The 16,929-nt window shown below is 46.5% G+C and overlaps 1 protein-coding gene across 3 annotated transcripts in view; it reads right to left on the reverse strand.

The window, feature by feature from the left end:
• Positions 1-1,503: 1,503 nt before the first annotated feature.
• The window catches only part of SLC4A8 (solute carrier family 4 member 8), an 89,597-nt gene continuing 74,171 nt past the window's right edge, over positions 1,504-16,929 (reverse strand). The window contains exons 25-27 of one of the 3 annotated variants that reach the window (XR_009690235.1): positions 16,688-16,911; positions 3,180-3,441; positions 1,504-3,080 (exon numbers count right to left, since the gene is read on the reverse strand). Coding sequence is in view for 1 of the 3 variants with exons in the window: in XM_061127574.1 (XP_060983557.1) it covers positions 16,899-16,911 (13 nt within the window). In the remaining 2 variants the exon portion in view is untranslated. Of the gene's footprint in view, positions 3,442-11,656; positions 16,912-16,929 lie in introns of those variants that run through there. The other 2 variants (XR_009690229.1, XM_061127574.1) reach the window with 2 other exon arrangements.

Raw genomic sequence — 16,929 nt, forward strand, 5'->3', positions numbered from 1 at the left:
ACGAAAGTGAAAAGTGGAAGTGAAGTCGCTCAGTCGTGTCTCTTAGCTCCATGGGAATAGAAGGTCCCATCATGGAGACCCCCACACCTCACCCTCTGTATCTCTTCATACGGCTGTTCACTCATATCCCAGAAAGTATCCTTTGAAATAAATCATCAATAGTAGGTAGACTGCTTTCCTGGGTTCTATGAGCCACTCTAGCAAATCATCAGACCCAAGGAAGGAATCGTGGGAAGTTTGTAGCCAAGTCGGACGGAGGTTGTGGGCAACCTGAGGACCCCGCTACTTGCAACTGATATCTGAAATGGGGGAGAAGAGGCAGCTTTGTGGGACTGAACCCTTAACCTGTGGAGTCTATGCTAAGACAAGGCAGTTAGTGTCAGAATTGCCTGGTATGGAAAACCCATACATCTGGTGTCGGCAGTGTTGTGCGCTTGGGTTGAGAAAGAACAGAGCTTTTCCCTATTCACTGAGCATGCTCAGTACTGAATAGAAAAATCTCTTGTTTTCACGAGGTGAATCTCAACAGGAAAGGGGGAAGTTGCTAATAAACTGGTGGTATATGTGGAAGGGTTTTCCTACAAAATTAAAAAGTCTCCCAGAATCTGAGCACAGACTTTCTACATTTTAAAATATTTCTTGAAGTGCCTATTTCCTTTGAAGTGCATCTGTATCATGCTCAAACTGCAGGTAAAACCCTGACAGTAGGGAACCCATTCTTCCTTTTCTCCGAGTTGAGAGGTCTGTAGTAGACTTGCCCAGCCCAGCATCTGTCAGTTTCTGAGGACCAGAGAAAAGCTGTGCTTCTTGGCAAGGGTCCTGTTCAAGCCCTGGGGGCTGATGAAGATTCTAAACTAGCCCTACCTGTTGCTGGGAGGTGCTCAGTCTGGTGGGGAGACCAAGCTGGAGATCCTGTGATCCTGTTCAGGGAGGCTCAACCATCTCAACTCAGTCCAAATAGAGTGTCCCACACCACGATCCCACTGCACTGAAATGGGCTGCCAACCCCTGCTGGGGAATGTCAGTTGGACTATCAGGCCCGCTCACTACATTCCAATTTAGGACAAACTGAACAGAAAAAGAGCTGCTTTCTGGGGAACTAGAGCACTTTCCAACCCAGATAACCCAGGCAAAGGAGAGAGAAAGGACAGGCTCCTGTTCCCACCCTAGGGCCCCAAAGGCCCGTTCTTTTGTACCTTGACTGATTCTGGCTCAGAGTCATTCGTGAGGCCCATTCTAAGTCACTGCAGATGGCTTTCCTTCAGACACATTCTTCGAGCTCAGTATAGGGGCATTCTGGCTGCCCCACAAATAGAATCACAGGACTCTAAAGCTGCTCATGGCCCCTAGGAGCTGGAGTGCACAGCAGACTTTCCGGGGAGCGGGGAGGGAGCAGAATATAGAATACAGGCATGCTTAGTATTATGAAATAATTTTATATTTGGGTAGTGTCAACTACAAATTGGCACTTGCCATGGGCACTTGCCATCTATCTCTACAAGAATCATTAATAAATCATGTGCTGCTGCAGCTGCTGACCTTCAACACTCCTGAAGGGAGACCAAGGTGGAAAGCAGAAATGAAGTACTCTGTGCTCTGAAAAACTGGCAGAACAGGTCTTCAGGTAGTTAGATATTTTAAGGAGTCAATTTATGAGCCCAATTCTTGTATTTCCTTATATCTAGAAAAGCACTAAAATCCTTCACGGTGATGAATGTTCCTCGTGACTAGTAGAAACCTTCTGGAAACATGTGTGCTTGAGTGCATGTATTCCCCCTTGACCAAAATCACATATATACTGTCCTTCCTCTCCTCCTCTTTGGAGCAGTTGCTCAGAGCTATCTGAGGTACTGTCTCCCAGGCTACAGTCCTCATCTTGTCCCAAATAAAATTTAACTTGCAACTCTCACATTGTGTATTTTTTTAAGTTGACATGAGCATCAGGTTAAAAGGCTTGAGAAAACTTCCCCTGAGGATTTCCCTATTGGTTAGGACTGTACGCTTCCACTGCAGGGGGGCAGATTTGATCCCTGGTGCGGGAACTAAGATCCCACAAGTTGTACAGTGCAAACAAACAAACAAACAAAAAACAAACAACTTCCTCTCCAGACACTGGGAGGTAAATTAATCTAGTGGAAAGAGGAAGGACTTTGGAGGCATATCTGCCATCTAATAGCCGTGTGATTTCAGGAAAATTACTTTGCCTCTCTGATCTATAGTTCAGTTCAGTTCAGTCACTCAGTCATGCCCAACTCTGCGATCCCATGGACTGCAGCACACCAGGCTTCCCTGTCCATCACCAACTCCCAGAGGTTGCTCAAACTCATGTCCATTGAGTCAGTAATGCCATCCAACCATCTCATCCTCTGTCATCCCCTTCTCCTCCTGCCTTCAATCTTCCCCAGCATCAGGGTCTTTTCCAATGAGTCAGTTCTTTGCATCAGGTGGCCGAAGTATTGGAGTTTCAGCTTCAGCATCAGTCCTTCCAGTGAATATTCAGGACTGATTTCCTTTAGGATTGACTGGTTGGATCTCCTTGCTGTCCAAGGGACTCTCAAGAGTCTTCTCTAACCACAGTTCAAAAGCATCAATTCTTTGGCACTCAGCTTTCTTTATAGTCCAACTCTCACATCCATACATGACTACTGGAAAAACCATAGCTTTGACTAAATGGACCTTGGTTGGCAAATTAATGTCTCTGCTTTTTAATAATTTGTCTAGGTTGGTCATGGCTTTTTCTTTCAAGGAGAAAGTGTCTTTTAATTCCATGGCTGCAGTCACCATCTGCAGTGATTTTAGAGCCCCCCAAAAAATAAAGTCTCTCACTATTTCCATTGTTTCCCCATCTATTTGTTATGAAGTGATGAGGTTGGATGCCATGATCTTAGTTTTTTGAATGTTGAGTTTTAAGCCAACTTTTTCACTCTTCTCTTTCACTTTCATCAAGAGGCTTTTTAGTTCTTCTTCGCTTTCTGCCTTAAGGGTGGTGTCATCTGCATATCTGAGGTTATTGATATTTCTCCCAGCAATCTTGAGTCCAGCTTGTGCTTCATCCAGCCCGGCATTTCTCATGATGTACTCTGCATAGAAGTTAAATAAGCAGGGTGACAATATACAGCTTTGATGTACTCCTTTCCCAATTTGGAACCAGCCTGATTGATAACATAGAACAATTATACCTTCTATACAGTGCTCTACAAAAGGTTTGTCTTATTTGAAACTATGTATAGCCCAACAGCATCCATATACTTCAGTCAATTCCAGTTCTCTGGTGAGGCTGAGAGTAGCAGGTAGATGGGACAGTATCTGGAGGCAGAAGAGGGCTTTGCTGGACACGTGTTGTGGAGAGGTGATGTGAGCAGGAAGGACCCAGAGCTGGAGTTTGAAGAGAACAAGGCCCCATAGTGTCCTCTGAGATATGACGTTCCTGGTATGTCTGTCCTGTGCAAAGGGAGATATGGATGAGAAGGAACCAGTGGGGAGAACAAGGATGGAGAAGTGGGGAGGAACGGTGTTAGAGAAGGAGGCAGGAAGGACAAGACCCAGATGTCAGTGGATGATCAGCTTCCATCACATCCCCAGGGAAGCTGGAAACACAGTCAGTAATGAGATATTCAGCAGGAGGACGGAGGAAGGCTGATGTGGAGGGCTAAACAAGGCCCTTCTTCCTCTATGGGTGTTCATTTTCACCCTTCCTGGTTGGGATATTGCCAGTGAGATGAAGACCCCAGTTCCAGGGACTTGATCTGCAAGGTCACAATGTCTGGGAGTGTAGTTATCACAATAGTACATAACTCAGGTTCCCTCTGGTTAGAGTTTTTCCAATAACTCATTAAAGGCCACACAAAGCTGAGTCTGTTACCCTGTGATCATATGAGTGGGTTTGTGCTCCCTTCAGCAGGCAGTTAGATCAGAGGCTGTAAAACCCCTCCTTTGGACACTCTTCACAGTTAGTAGGCCCGGTTCAGGAGATCACACGTGGACACAGACACCCAGCTGCCCCGACAGGATCCCTGAGGTTTAGGTCCTACATTGACTTCCTGCCCCTGGTGCTGCTTCCTCAGACTTCTACCCACTGGCTTCCAGACTCCAACGTGCCTGGACCCTCCTTGATGTCTCTGGTCCTTGAAACAGGATTCTCTGCCCTTGCACCTGATCAGTCTTCTGGGATTTTCCCACCTCTGCTGCTCCTGGTTCACCACAAAGTTGATCCTGTCAAGCAATTCCTGCCCTCATTATAGACTCGGCACATAGAACTTGCAAGTTAAGACACCATCTAACCATATGATCCAGAGATCACACTCTTGGGGATATATCTGGAGAAAACTCTAATTTGAAAAGATACATGCACCTCAGTGTTCATAAGCAAACTATTTATGATGCCAAGACATGGAAGCAACCTAAGTGTCCATTGAAAAATAAAGGAATAAAGAAGACGTGGTTTGCAAACACAATGGAATACTAATCAGCCATAAAAAAGAATGAAATAATCCCATTTTCAGCAACATAGAGGGACCCAGAGATAATTAAAACATCATACTAAGTGAAGTAAGCCAAAGACAAAATCATATCATTTATATGTGGAATCTTAAAAAAAATTATACAAATGAACTTACTTACAAAACAGAAATGAGCTCACAGACATAGAAGACAAACATGGTTACCAAAGGTGGAAGGGGGGAAGGATAAATTAGAGGAGTTTGAGATTAAAATATACACACAACTATATATAAAATTGATAACAAGGACCAACTGTAGACCACAGGGAACTATACTCAATATCTTATAGTAACCTATAATGAAAAAGAATCTAAAAAGAATATTATATATGTAAAATATATACACAAATTATGAAAGTGAAAGTCACTCAGTTGTGTCTGACTCTTTGCGATCCCATGGACTATACAGTCCATGGAATTCTCCAGGTCAGAATACTGGAGTGGGTAGCCTTTCCCTTCTCCAGAGGATCTTCCCAACCCAGGGACTGAACCCAGGTCTCCTGCATTGCAGGCGGATTCTTTACCAGCTGAGCCACAAATTATATATATATATATATATATATATATATATATATATATATATATAACTGAATCACTTTGCTGTACACTTGAAACTAGTATGACACTGCAAATCAACTATATTTTAATTAAAAAAATTTTTAAAAGAAACCATCTAAACATGACCTCTCATTTATACTAAGAAACTAAGGCCCAGAGAAGGAAGTGGAAACTGGCAAACAGCAGAGTCAGGACCAGAACCCTATCTCCTGACGTCCACTTTCCCAGAGCCATGTAGTGACCTTGAGACTGGGGGGTCTCAAAAAAGTTTTACCAACTGCCCACCCTGTTGGTGAGATCAGCTCCCCGCCCTGGATGTAGGTAATGTGCTCATTTATGCCACCCCCTCCTAGACTGGAAGCCCTGTGAGTTTGTTCACCATTGTGTCCTAAGCCCTAGGGGTAGTGCCTGGCTCAGAGTAAGTACATCATCATTATTTCTTGACTCTATAAGCTGGTCAGAGTAGATATGGCCAAACCAATTTACTCAGCTCTCAAAGTAGTCACTTGGGCCTAGGAACTGGATGAGCTGAACCCGTGTCATCAGAACAATGAACAGTGATATGGTTTTGAGCATGAATGTACTTTGGACTCAGGAAGATTTGGGTTTGAATCGTAGCTCTGCCATCTACTGGCTGTACACCTCTTAACCTCAGTTCCCACACCCATGAAAAAGGAGTAACAATGCATACCTCAAAGTATTGTTGTAAGAGTTAAACGAATTATGTATTTCAAAGTACTCGGCTCAGTGTTTGACACATTCTGAGCCCTTGAAGCATGGAAACTTTTTATATTAGAGATGCTGCATGAGCAATTCCTATCCATACTGCCTTCTGGGAGCAACCGCTACTCATGATCTCTGCTGCCCACGTGACCTTAACCTTGGACATGGTTGACTGGACCAGGGTAGGGCGTTAATAGGGGTCAACTTGTTCAGTCCCCCTCTTCGTGGGACCTTCCAGGCAGTTGCCATCCATCTTGTAATGGATGCTCTTCCTTTGGCCACGGGAGGAACCAAGGCAATTTAGCTTGGGGTAGCCATCGGGAGAGGGGATGGTGCCTCCATGCTGGGAGAAAAGGCTCTCCACCCCTGGATCGGGGGAGCAGCCTGGTGATGCCTGGAGGGCCCCGGCGCGCCAAAGCCATCAGCGCCTGAGGGTGCCGGCCCAGCGCAGGGCGGATCGGCACCGAGCGTGTCTGCGGGGTGGCAGTGGCAGGAGAGCCTCGTTCAGCACCGGGCGTGGGGCACAGTGTGAGGCTGTCACTGGGGTCCCACGTTTGCGAACAGACAGGAGTGAGCTCTGAGGGGCACTGAGAGGACCCGGAGGCCCTAGGATAGCAGCTGAGGGGCGGGAGGCAAGCAGGAAAATACTCTTCTGTCTTTATGTTTTCTTATGGAACCCTAATATTTTAACCTAGACCCACGTGATCTGGGACCTGCATAACCAAAGGCCCCGCCCCAGGATGGTGGGGATTCGAAGTGCAGAGGCCCTCAGCCTCCTGCTTGGCCTCAGCAGCAGACAACTGCTTCCCACACACTGTCTTCCCTGCACTGTTTGCTCCCTCCACTCGACTCAGACATCTGTTCCCCACCACTCCTTCATCACCACCCTCCCATCTCTCATCTCCTCCCGGGCCAGGCAGTCTGTCTGCAGCGCCCTCCCTATCTCTGCCATGGAGTCAGGGGCTCGCCTGTCCATCCTCACACCCCTTCAGGTTCCCAGCCAGTGTCCACCCTGCACCCCTGTGAGCTGGGCAGGCCCTGGCTCCTGAAGCAGCTGATTCTGTTCTTGGTCAGCTTTGGCTCTAAGTTCCAACCTTGAACCTAAACCTGTCTCCTTAGGAGACAAGCTGGTCTGGGTTATGTCCTCTGGAGCTCTGTCAAGTGACTTTGCTCTTTATTCTATACAATGGACTTTTGCTCAGATGTGTGACATCAGAGTGAGGTCCACTCTCCTTGGATCCCCCGCATCCTGTTGCTTTTTGCCTCCGTCTCCCTCATCTGCCTTTCTCTCCGTCGGTGCTTCCCCTTCCTTCCCCAGAGCCTCACCACCTCGTGCTGGTCCACCCACCTCCCTTCTCCTTTTCCAAGTCTTCTTCCTCATGGCCACAAGAAGAATTTTTCCAAAACATCAACAAGCATACATTTCCCTTGGGACAGCGGCCTGGAACCTATAGGAAAGTCCTCCTTAATCTGGCATTCAAGGTCTCCTTTCCTCTGTCTCCAAGTTCATGGACAGTTGCTTTCTCACACAAAACCCTTTGTTGTTGTTTAGTTGCTAGCTGTGTCCGACTCTTTTGTGATCCCATGGACTGTAAACCACCAGGTTCCTCTGTCCACGGGATTTCCCACGCAAGAACACTGGAGTGGGCTGCCATTTCCTCCTCCAGGGGATCTTCCCATCACAGGGACTGAACCCTCATCTTCTGCGTTGGCAGGAGGATTCTTTACCACTGAGCCACCAGGGACGCCAACTGCAAGCAAACCAGTCAAATTCACTGTCATCAAAACATTCCGTTAGCACTCTTGCCTCTGGGACCTGATCTATATACTGTCTTTTCTTGTCTCCTTCTTTCTCTCCTGTATCATCTTTGGAGGCCTCCCTACCTAAGGCTCTGACAGGATCCCCTCCACATCCCAGAGAAACCCACAGGCCTCACCACTATGCGTCTCATATGTGATCTTATTTTTGATATGAGTCCCACTGAAGGTCCTCTGAGAAGTTTTATTCCCCCACCCCCTTCCTAGGTAGGCACTGAACACCTGAGCTTTGAGGACAAAGATGAGATCAACCCGGCTGCCAAGATCCCTGAGTCCTCTCCCACCTTCTTCACGTTCCTCCTCCTCTCTTTTTCCAGCAGGCTCTGAAGAGGACACAGAAGTCTCTGTGGAGTCTGACCACTGTCAGGCGTGATGAAACCACAGCTCCCCTGAGCCAAGGTAGGGAGGAGCATGCAGTGGGTTATGATGCAACAATTTGGTCACCAACCATGAGTTACCAAGTTCCCCAAATCTTGGATCTGCACTAGAGTTCTTCACATCTTAACAATGTATCCTAAAGTTCCTCTTCTTGAGAAAACATTTCCAGGATTGCTCAGAAGTGATCACTTTCCTTGGCCATTCAGGTTTCTTTTTGTTTTCTAATTGTTTAAAAAACCTGCCATATTGTAGGCACTCTTTCTGGACCACTGAATTTGTGTTTGTTTTCTCAACTTTGCCTGCTGTTTACAAGTCATATAACTCATACATTCTCTAGTTATACATTTCTATAGTGACTTTTCAGTCTGCCCTTTTCCTTTTCTGTATGCATCCAAACATGACCCCATAGTTAGGAACGTTATGAAGCCACTAGAGAGTGGGGAAGCTGAGGGCACAGATTTCAAACACACGTAAGCTCACTCAAGTCTCTGCTGTATCAGCTGTGTAACAATAACCTTTGTGAGCTTCAGTTTTCATCTGGAGGAGCATCAAGTATCCATTCCGTGTCTTGTGAGGGTCAGATAATGTACATCTAATGTGCTTAGGCAGGCATGTTACACATACATACCAGATGTTGGCTACTGTTGCCAGGGATTCCCCAGTGAGGGCTTCAGCCCTGGTTATGAGGTGCCCAAGGAAGGCCTTTGCTGGTGATGATAGTGAAGATAGAACTGTTAAAAGAGGCCATGGAGGCCCTTCTGACTCAAAATTAGAGCTAGAATTACACAGCCCAAAATTAGTAGAAAACTTACCACTCGTTAGAGCAGTCAAGGCATGAGCATCTTTTCTTTACCCACTGTGTTTCTTAGGGAAATCAGGTGATAACTCATTTAGTAATTTCTGAGAGTGGGGAGGGGCTTTGGGGACTATGGTAAGAATATTATCATTTCGGGGATTGGGAATTCCCCAGTCACCCTTCCTCTCTCCTTGGGACCTAGGGACTACACACCCAAAGATCAATGGCTGAACGAGGAACTGATGGTCTTATGCTGAGCTAGCACCCCACAACCCCAAATGGAAGCTGAGCTGGAGAGCATGGCCAAGGCCCAGAAGCCCCAGCAAGGGGCTGATTCAATACCTATGAACCACACACACAAAGGTTACAATGACCATAAGCCCTCTCCCCTTGACTCTAGGGGGTCCTCTCCACCACACAGCTGCAAGTCCAAGGACCAGGAAGGCAGGAGAGGGGCAAGCCTACTCTTGGAGGAGGCACCAAGGGAAGGCAGAGAGGGGTTGGCCTTACCTGCTTAATTTAGTCTCTCCCATACACCTATAGAGAAGATGGTATTATCACTCCCATTTTGCAGGCAAGAAACTGAGGCAAGGATGAAGCAAGCTGCCCCAGGTCACACAGCTATGAGGCAGAGCTGGAACTTGAAGCCTGGCAGGTTTATTCCTGGTTGCCCTCTTATTTACTTGCTGTTTGCTGAGAGCCTCGGTCACACCCACTTAGTCTCCTGACAGGGAAGCTCGGTGCTTCCCTCCACTTGTGAGCACTGATATCAACCAGACAGGTGAGATTATGGGGGTTATGCTCTGCTAGGGACCTTTGGGGCAATAGTTGAAAGAGGGAGCAATGTAATTCTTGCACGTTTTTCTTGCAAGCTTGTACCTGTGAGTCCCAGCAATTAAACACAACCAAGAGGTAAAGGGGGTGAACTTGCGATCAGGTCTGTAACTCTTGGATCAGCCTTGGACATGGGCACGTCAATTGCTCTATCTCCTTCTAAGGGACACTAACAAGTCATAGCCTCTGCTGAAGGAACATCCCTCAACTGCCGTATCTGTTACCGCTTGACCCTCATTCTTCCCCAGTCGGCCCTGAGAGGTCCCAGCCCCAAAGGCCCGTGATTCACAGGCTGGCCAGGGACCTACAATTTGGCTAAGAAATAATGAGCTGGGCCCAATCACATTCTCAACCTTGGGAATCTGATTCTAGAAATACAGAGACAGTGAAAGCTGTGAGCCATGGGGATTGAAGCTGAAAGAATCTGGAGGTGGTTAAGGCTGTGTGATAGGTTGGGCAGAGAGACAATGACACTGCAGAAGAGCTGTAAGGTAGGAAAACATACACAGTGGAGGGTGAGAATAAGCTGGTTGGAAGTGAAGCAGGCACAGACGGGCTGAGTCAGGCCAAGATGAAGGTGAAGCGTGATAGCAGTTGACGTTTGATCTTCCTGCATGTAAGTATCATCTGGAGAGACTCTAACAAATACCAGTGTCTGTGTTTATTCCCAGGGAGTCTGTGTAATCAGTGTGGAGTGGGGGCCAGGCATTAGTAGATTAAAAATGTCCTCAGGTAGAAGCAGGTGGAACACCTCTAACCTGCCAGGAGGCTCCCCAGCCTCCTGAGTCTCTTGTTTTCACAGCCTGGCTCCTGCTCTGCTGGAAGCCCCGTGGTTCAGGTTCCCCTGAGTCCTTTGGCAGATTCTTTTGGATATTCGGTCACTTAGAGCTCCTGCCTTATTCCTTGCTAACAGAAGTTTGTACAAGTATTAGAGCAGCAATATGGTCAAGGAAGATGGGCCCAACCCTGGAGAATGAAGACAATTTGTCCAAGCCAAACAAGATAATCCCATCCCCTTCTCCCATCTTATAGATGCGTATGTGGCCCAATTCTGACCAGTGACATGCTGGGGGCAGGGGGCTTCTGGGAGAAGTTTTCCCCTTTAAAAGAGAGAAAAAGAGAAGCCGGAGAAAGGCCCCCTCACCCTCTGTTGTACTGAAGAGTTACACTGCCTGATGTGATGACCAGAGCTTCTAGAGCCGTCCTGTGACTCTTGAGGGGGAAAACCAAGAGAACTGCAGAAAATCTGACCAGAGCCCTGATGTGACTGCTGCCATTAACCAACCCAGGAACCACTTTCCTCCAGGTTTCTTGTTACTTACTCTATGTTTTTTGTGCGCCAGGTACCATCTTGAGCACTTTTCATGTGTAACTTAATGGGTGAAACTGGCTTCCGTTCCTGCACAGGAGCCTTCCCACACACCCCCTGCGACTTAACCCTGGCTTGTCCTGTGTCCCACACCGACTTGTCCTGGTTCTCCTTGCTGGAAGAGCCACAGAGGGCTGGTGTCCAGGAGGCTTCCAGCTGATGTCCTTCTAGTCACATTCCACAAGGCTGGCTGACTGGCTTTACCCTTGCCTTCTATCCCCTCGCTCACCACTTCAGTCTTACTCCATTCCTTCCTTTTTCCCCTTTCCTCCATCCCTCCAATGACTGGATTTGAGAGGAAAAGAAATGGAGCCCCATGCCCCCTAAAACCAAAAATATCTGGAATGACTGTAGATCTTTAAAATCTGGATTTCTAGACAGTTGGTAAGTCCTTAAATATTAGCAATTGTCCACATCAACCTAGTTGTAGCTCCAAAGTAAGCTTTCTTTTCATGCTATCCTGTCCCCTGACCCAAAAATAAGTCTAAGTGGTCCCCAAAGAAAGGGCATTCTAGCCTCTTCGGTGGCTCCAGTCAGGGATCCTCAGGATCTGCACCCAGGAAAGCGTATAGGCCCCTCTTCAGGCCCACCCCCGCATCTTCATAATTCTTCTTCCCAAGTCTGGAACGTGGTCACCTTGGCTCAGATCCCGTGTTTCGAGCTCAAAGAACACCATAGGTATTAACAGTTACACAGACTTTATTTTTCACCCATTGAGCACAGGAAGGTCTGGGCAGGCAGAGGTGTCACCATCACCCCCTTGGTTCACAGACACAAACCGTGAGACTAGGCAGTGAGGGACAGGGGTCCTGCTGCTACCGCAGATCGCTAGGGGATTATCACAACGACACGTGTTCTCGGTTCTATTTACACCATGGAGTGTGGAGAGGGTACATTTCTTACACTAAAAATATATACTTTGGAATCTCTAAAACAAAAATATCTCTATCTCTACAGGAGACCTACTAGAAAGAAGAACATAGAAAACGAGGGAAATGTACCAGCACCTCAAGCTGTCCCCTTCCGTGGGAAGGTCGCTCTGCTCTCCACCTGACACCATGTGCTTGGGAGGGCAGCTGTATCTAACCAATCGGACAGACAGACATAGATAAACGAGAGGGAGGCTTATCATCTTGGAGGAGTGAATATGGAGGAGAGGTGTGGGGAGGAGGATTTTGGCCTCTTTTGCAAAAGGAGTAATTGCACATTCAGTTTATTGCACGTGTGAAAAACCTGCAAGTTGAAATCAACTGCAAACCTGCTAAGAGAACCCAAGCTCTGTTGATTCCTGCTGGGCTTGGGAAAGGGCCATGGGTGGGCTCTCTCTCTCCGGCTCAGAAATATTAATGCCATCATCTAGAAGAAAAATTCTGTATTCTCCAATGCTGAAAGTGAGTTAGGTTTCAGAAAATGCTATTCTTTTTCTTTTCAGAAGGATCAGAAACTATTCCATTCCCTTTGAGCACAGAATCTCCTAAAAGAATTATGCCTGTAGTTGAATTTTTCCACTTTCTGATGTTTCCTATTGAAAAGATTCATGTGACACTCCTTTCCTCTTTTGATAGAGTTACTTCACACCTCTTTGGTTGTGAAAGTCAGCCTCCTTCCGATAAAGAAACTAAAGAAACGTGAATTGAGTCAACTACCCCATTCTCTATAATTAATATAAGACCCCAGGGGCACCAAGAATGACAAAGAGTAGGTTTGGTAGAAAAATCCCTTCTATTTGGTTTTGAAATGTCTTTCTCTATTTACACTGAAATATGGATGAGCCTGAGGGCTTGAGAATTCATAGTCCCTCATCCTAAATAAGGCAAATAACCATCAAGTTCCCTTTTGGAGCAGCCCCAGAACTATCCAACCTCCTTCCCTTTCTTCCCAGCCCCCACTGGAGGGGATTATTAGGACCTCTGACCAAAAACTCTTTCCCTTCAAGAAGAACTTGAAAGACTGAGGAAAAAGCAGAAAGGAGGGGAAAGAGAGCTTGAAAAAGCTAAGTCAGCAAAAGGGGGCAGAACTGAGATGATGTCTCATTTGGCCAGTTAGGACCGGCAGGAACAATTTATACCTTAGGAGATCTGGCAGCTACAACCAAAAGAAAGTCAAGAAGGTTGAGAATATCCGATGCATGTTGACTGTCCTGCCAGGATGTGGCTTGGGAACCTGAGAAGTCTAAGGAAAATGCAGTAACGAACTAGCAAGCAGTGCTTAAAAATCCTCGGAGGATGTGCTAACTCTCCTGCAAAAGCAGACATTTAGAGAAGCTGACAAATTAGTAGAAAGAACATACTGGAGAGTATGTCTGATGATAGTTAGAATGAAAGCCACCAGACCTTGGCTCAAGCCTTCTCCTATGCATCAGGAAAACCTGGACATGCTGAACATGGACGCTGAAATCAATAGAGAAGCTTCAGGGGAAATTACTGATTCCTTAATTAGGAATACAGAATAGGTAGAAAATAAAGTCAAACAGGGAATTGTCTTTTTTGGATGACTAAAAACCAGATTCCCCAAAGCAGAGACCTCTTAAAGGTCACAGATGTCAACCTGAGATGTTAACCAAACCTAAGACTTAGCATACCAGATTTTGATCAAATATCTATGACTAATTTAAAAGCCAGTCACATCTCAGACAAATAGAAAGAGCAACTATTTATAACTTGTTTTGGAAATGAATGGTTCTCTAGCTCTCTACCCCAAAGGCAAATTTAATATACGAACAAGGAGAGGGGACAGGAGCTGAGTGCAGTAAAGACCAGCCCTCCTGACAGTCCCATCATCAGAAGTTTGAAATCATAAACAGCTACAAAGAATTAGCCTGCATTTCATGTAAGCAACATTTTGGGCAATTTCACAACACATTTCTGCTGACCTTCACCTTCTCCCGAGACCAACCCTTCCCTAAGTCATAGATTAGGAAGTAACCCACTCACTTAGTGATGCCACTAAGATGCCACTTTTTCTGCTTAGAATCAAGATTCCACTCACCATCACTTTCTTAATCCCTGGCCTCCATCCGTTCCTACTCTACACTACCAGCCTATCAGGACACTGACTGTCAACACTCAAACTACTGCTGAAATTTCCCCTTGTCAGAGAAGAGGTGGACTACTTCTCTGGCCCAAGCAAGCCTGGGCATGGGAATTACCTAACTACCTGCCTTGCTTTCTACCCCTAAATCAGTTTCTCCTTAACATTGAGCTTAAACACCTTTTTCTAAGACTAAGCTACCTGTATTTGCCCTCAGGCAATTCTATCAGGCTAGAGAGGAGAAGTCCTAGATGGGGGAAGGACCATATTCTCTTGATATCCCCACAGCTTAGATGCACGAGGCTGTTCGGTAGCAGCAACGAAATCTCCTGGATATACTCTTATTTGTCAGTAAGCACACATGCACACACAGACACACACATATATACACGAGGCCTCTGTTTCACTATCACTCTCAGTTTCCTATCCTAAACACTGTCCCAACTTGACTCTGCCACCCATAGTCACCAGCCACAGACCTGAGCTGGGAAGCAGCCAGGACTGGAATTGAGTGCTGGGTGGGATTAGGGAAAGATGAGAGAGGAAGAGTATGGAGTGGTTCCTACCACTGAGATGTAGCACAAACAGAGCTAGCTGTTGTTTGAGGAAAATTTAATCACCCCAGAAGACTGGCATAGCCTCCCAAAGTAGGCTGTGCTAGGACCCTGGGAGGGTAACAAAGACAGGAAGCCCACAGGACAGGGCCTCATGAGACATCAGTGTGTGCAGAAACATGTTCGGAGCGACACTGTCACCCAGTTCTGCTGCATGATGGAGACTTCCCTGCTTTATTCCTTGTAGCCACACTGAGGCCAAGGGAACGGGATGCAGCCACCACCTTCCCTATACAGAGGTGGCAGGAAAAGATGGGAGGGGCAAGATGGGGGAAGAGAGGAGGGATGTTCTCAGGGAACAGAGAAGAAAGGAGGCAAGTTCAAGGAAGCAGCCTGGGACAGGGAAAGTCAGCAAGAAAGCTTTTCTCAATGATGGGTTGCCTTATGATTTTTCTAAACCAGGTAGGTAAACAGGTACAATGATTACATTTATCCTAAAGTGATAAAATGTGAAGCTTTGGCTCTCAAAGATTTTAATGCCCATAGAGTTCAAAGAAGCATGCCTGATCCTGTCTGCACCATAGGAAAGGAAGCTGAGGCTGCCCCTGAAACAGCCTTGTGAATAGAAATTAGACAAGCAGGAACAATACCCATAATTCAAAGGGATATCACTTTAATATTTGAAAGCAGGGTGATGCTCAGCCAGTAGGCACTGGTATGGCCATACATACTGCTTGTTTACAGCAGGCATCCTTTCTGAGTGGTTGGTATCTATCCTGTACCAGTTGTTAAATATTTTGAAAATCATCTATGTATTAAAAATAATTGTGGCTCTAAGAGATAGGGAGATAGGAAAATGCAGGATTCCTTCAATACCAAAGTCCCTAGAGTAAGACTAGAATAGCAACAACATATTTTTAGAGTCCAAGGAATGTAAACTTCAATAAGATTATGTAGCCAACTCTTCACCTGTGAAAGAGAGCACCCTGAGGGGCCGTCCCTCTGTACAAATATTTTCCAGGATGGAAACTGATCAGATCCCCTGGGTACCAACGTGCTTGTTAGTCATATTCTGTGCACAAAGGAAGGGAAAGTCTATACACAATGGAGCCCAAACCCTCACTGCGACAGAGAAGAGGAGACAAGAAGTAGAAATATAGTTTTAAACTGAATACGAGAATTAATTTCACCACTTACAGTTCATTTCCCCATTGTGGCTTTTTACATCTCAAAGTCAAAACATGTGTCAACAAAAAAAATCCAGGATGATGAAAGTGGTTTGGTCCATAGAGTTGACGATGGTTTGCGACTAAGGCAGCTAAGGAGACATTATGTAAGCACTTGGATCTCTCCAGGAATGGAATCAAAATATGTCCTCAAGAGACAGCAGCAAGACACGGATGTTTCCTCAACATGCCCAATAAAAAACCCCTTATCTCCTTTTCTACTCACAAATAACTATAATCAAACTTTCACCAGATATCTAGAAAGCAGACAGTATGACAAATCTTCAGGCGAGGAAGTCCTTCCTGATGTCTAAACTAATTCCTTCTGTAGCCACTAAAGCTCATTCTCTTATTCTATCAATGAAACCAAGTGAAGCTGCTCATCCTCACTCATCATTTTCCCCTGAGCCTTTTCCCATCTGAGCTAAGCAAGTCCAGTGCGTGTGTCCCTCTTGGCCCTTTCATCATCCAAGGTTCTTGCTGAGTTATGCAGGCTGCTGCTAGGAAGCGAAGAAGATGCACTGGGTCAGAGGCATCTTCTGGCTGTTGTGGTTGGCACTGCCAATGCTCAGGGTGCGGACCCTCCTAGGAGCAGACCTTCTGACAGCCTCTGGGTCTGACCAGCATCCCCCAGAGGAGGCCACCAAACCAAGGCCCAGGGCTGCCCAGGGGCCTGCAGTCACTATGCAACCGGAGAGGCTTCCCTTTGCTCTCTGCTCTCCTCCTACTCCCCCACCCCATCCTTGAGCAAGAGGAACCTCACTGAGGAAAATCCTCAGTGGCAGAATGGATTTAGATGGCTCAGCAGGCCAGCCACCTGAAGAGGAAATGTCTGGCAAGTGGGAAGCTGGGTCTTCAATGGTGGCAGTTCTGAAGAGAAAGAGAAGGAAGAGGAGAAGTACCAGCAGGAGGTGGTCGTCTGTTTCCATGCTCACGCCTGGCGATGCCCTCTGACGCACACCACCAATAACTGAATCTCACATGGCTTGGCCAGGACCAAGGACAGGGCCAGGCTGGGGCTCGCTTCTTCTCCGAGACCCTCGCCATCTTCTCTGTAACCCGAGCTTCCCTGTGGCACCTCACGGCCCACAGCCTCCAGCCCAGCAAAGACTTTTAGTTGAAGAGACTGAACAAAAGTGTTACA

The sequence above is a fragment of the Dama dama genome, chromosome 3 (genome assembly GCF_033118175.1).
Source record: "Dama dama isolate Ldn47 chromosome 3, ASM3311817v1, whole genome shotgun sequence".
Taxonomy (NCBI): domain Eukaryota; kingdom Metazoa; phylum Chordata; class Mammalia; order Artiodactyla; family Cervidae; genus Dama; species Dama dama.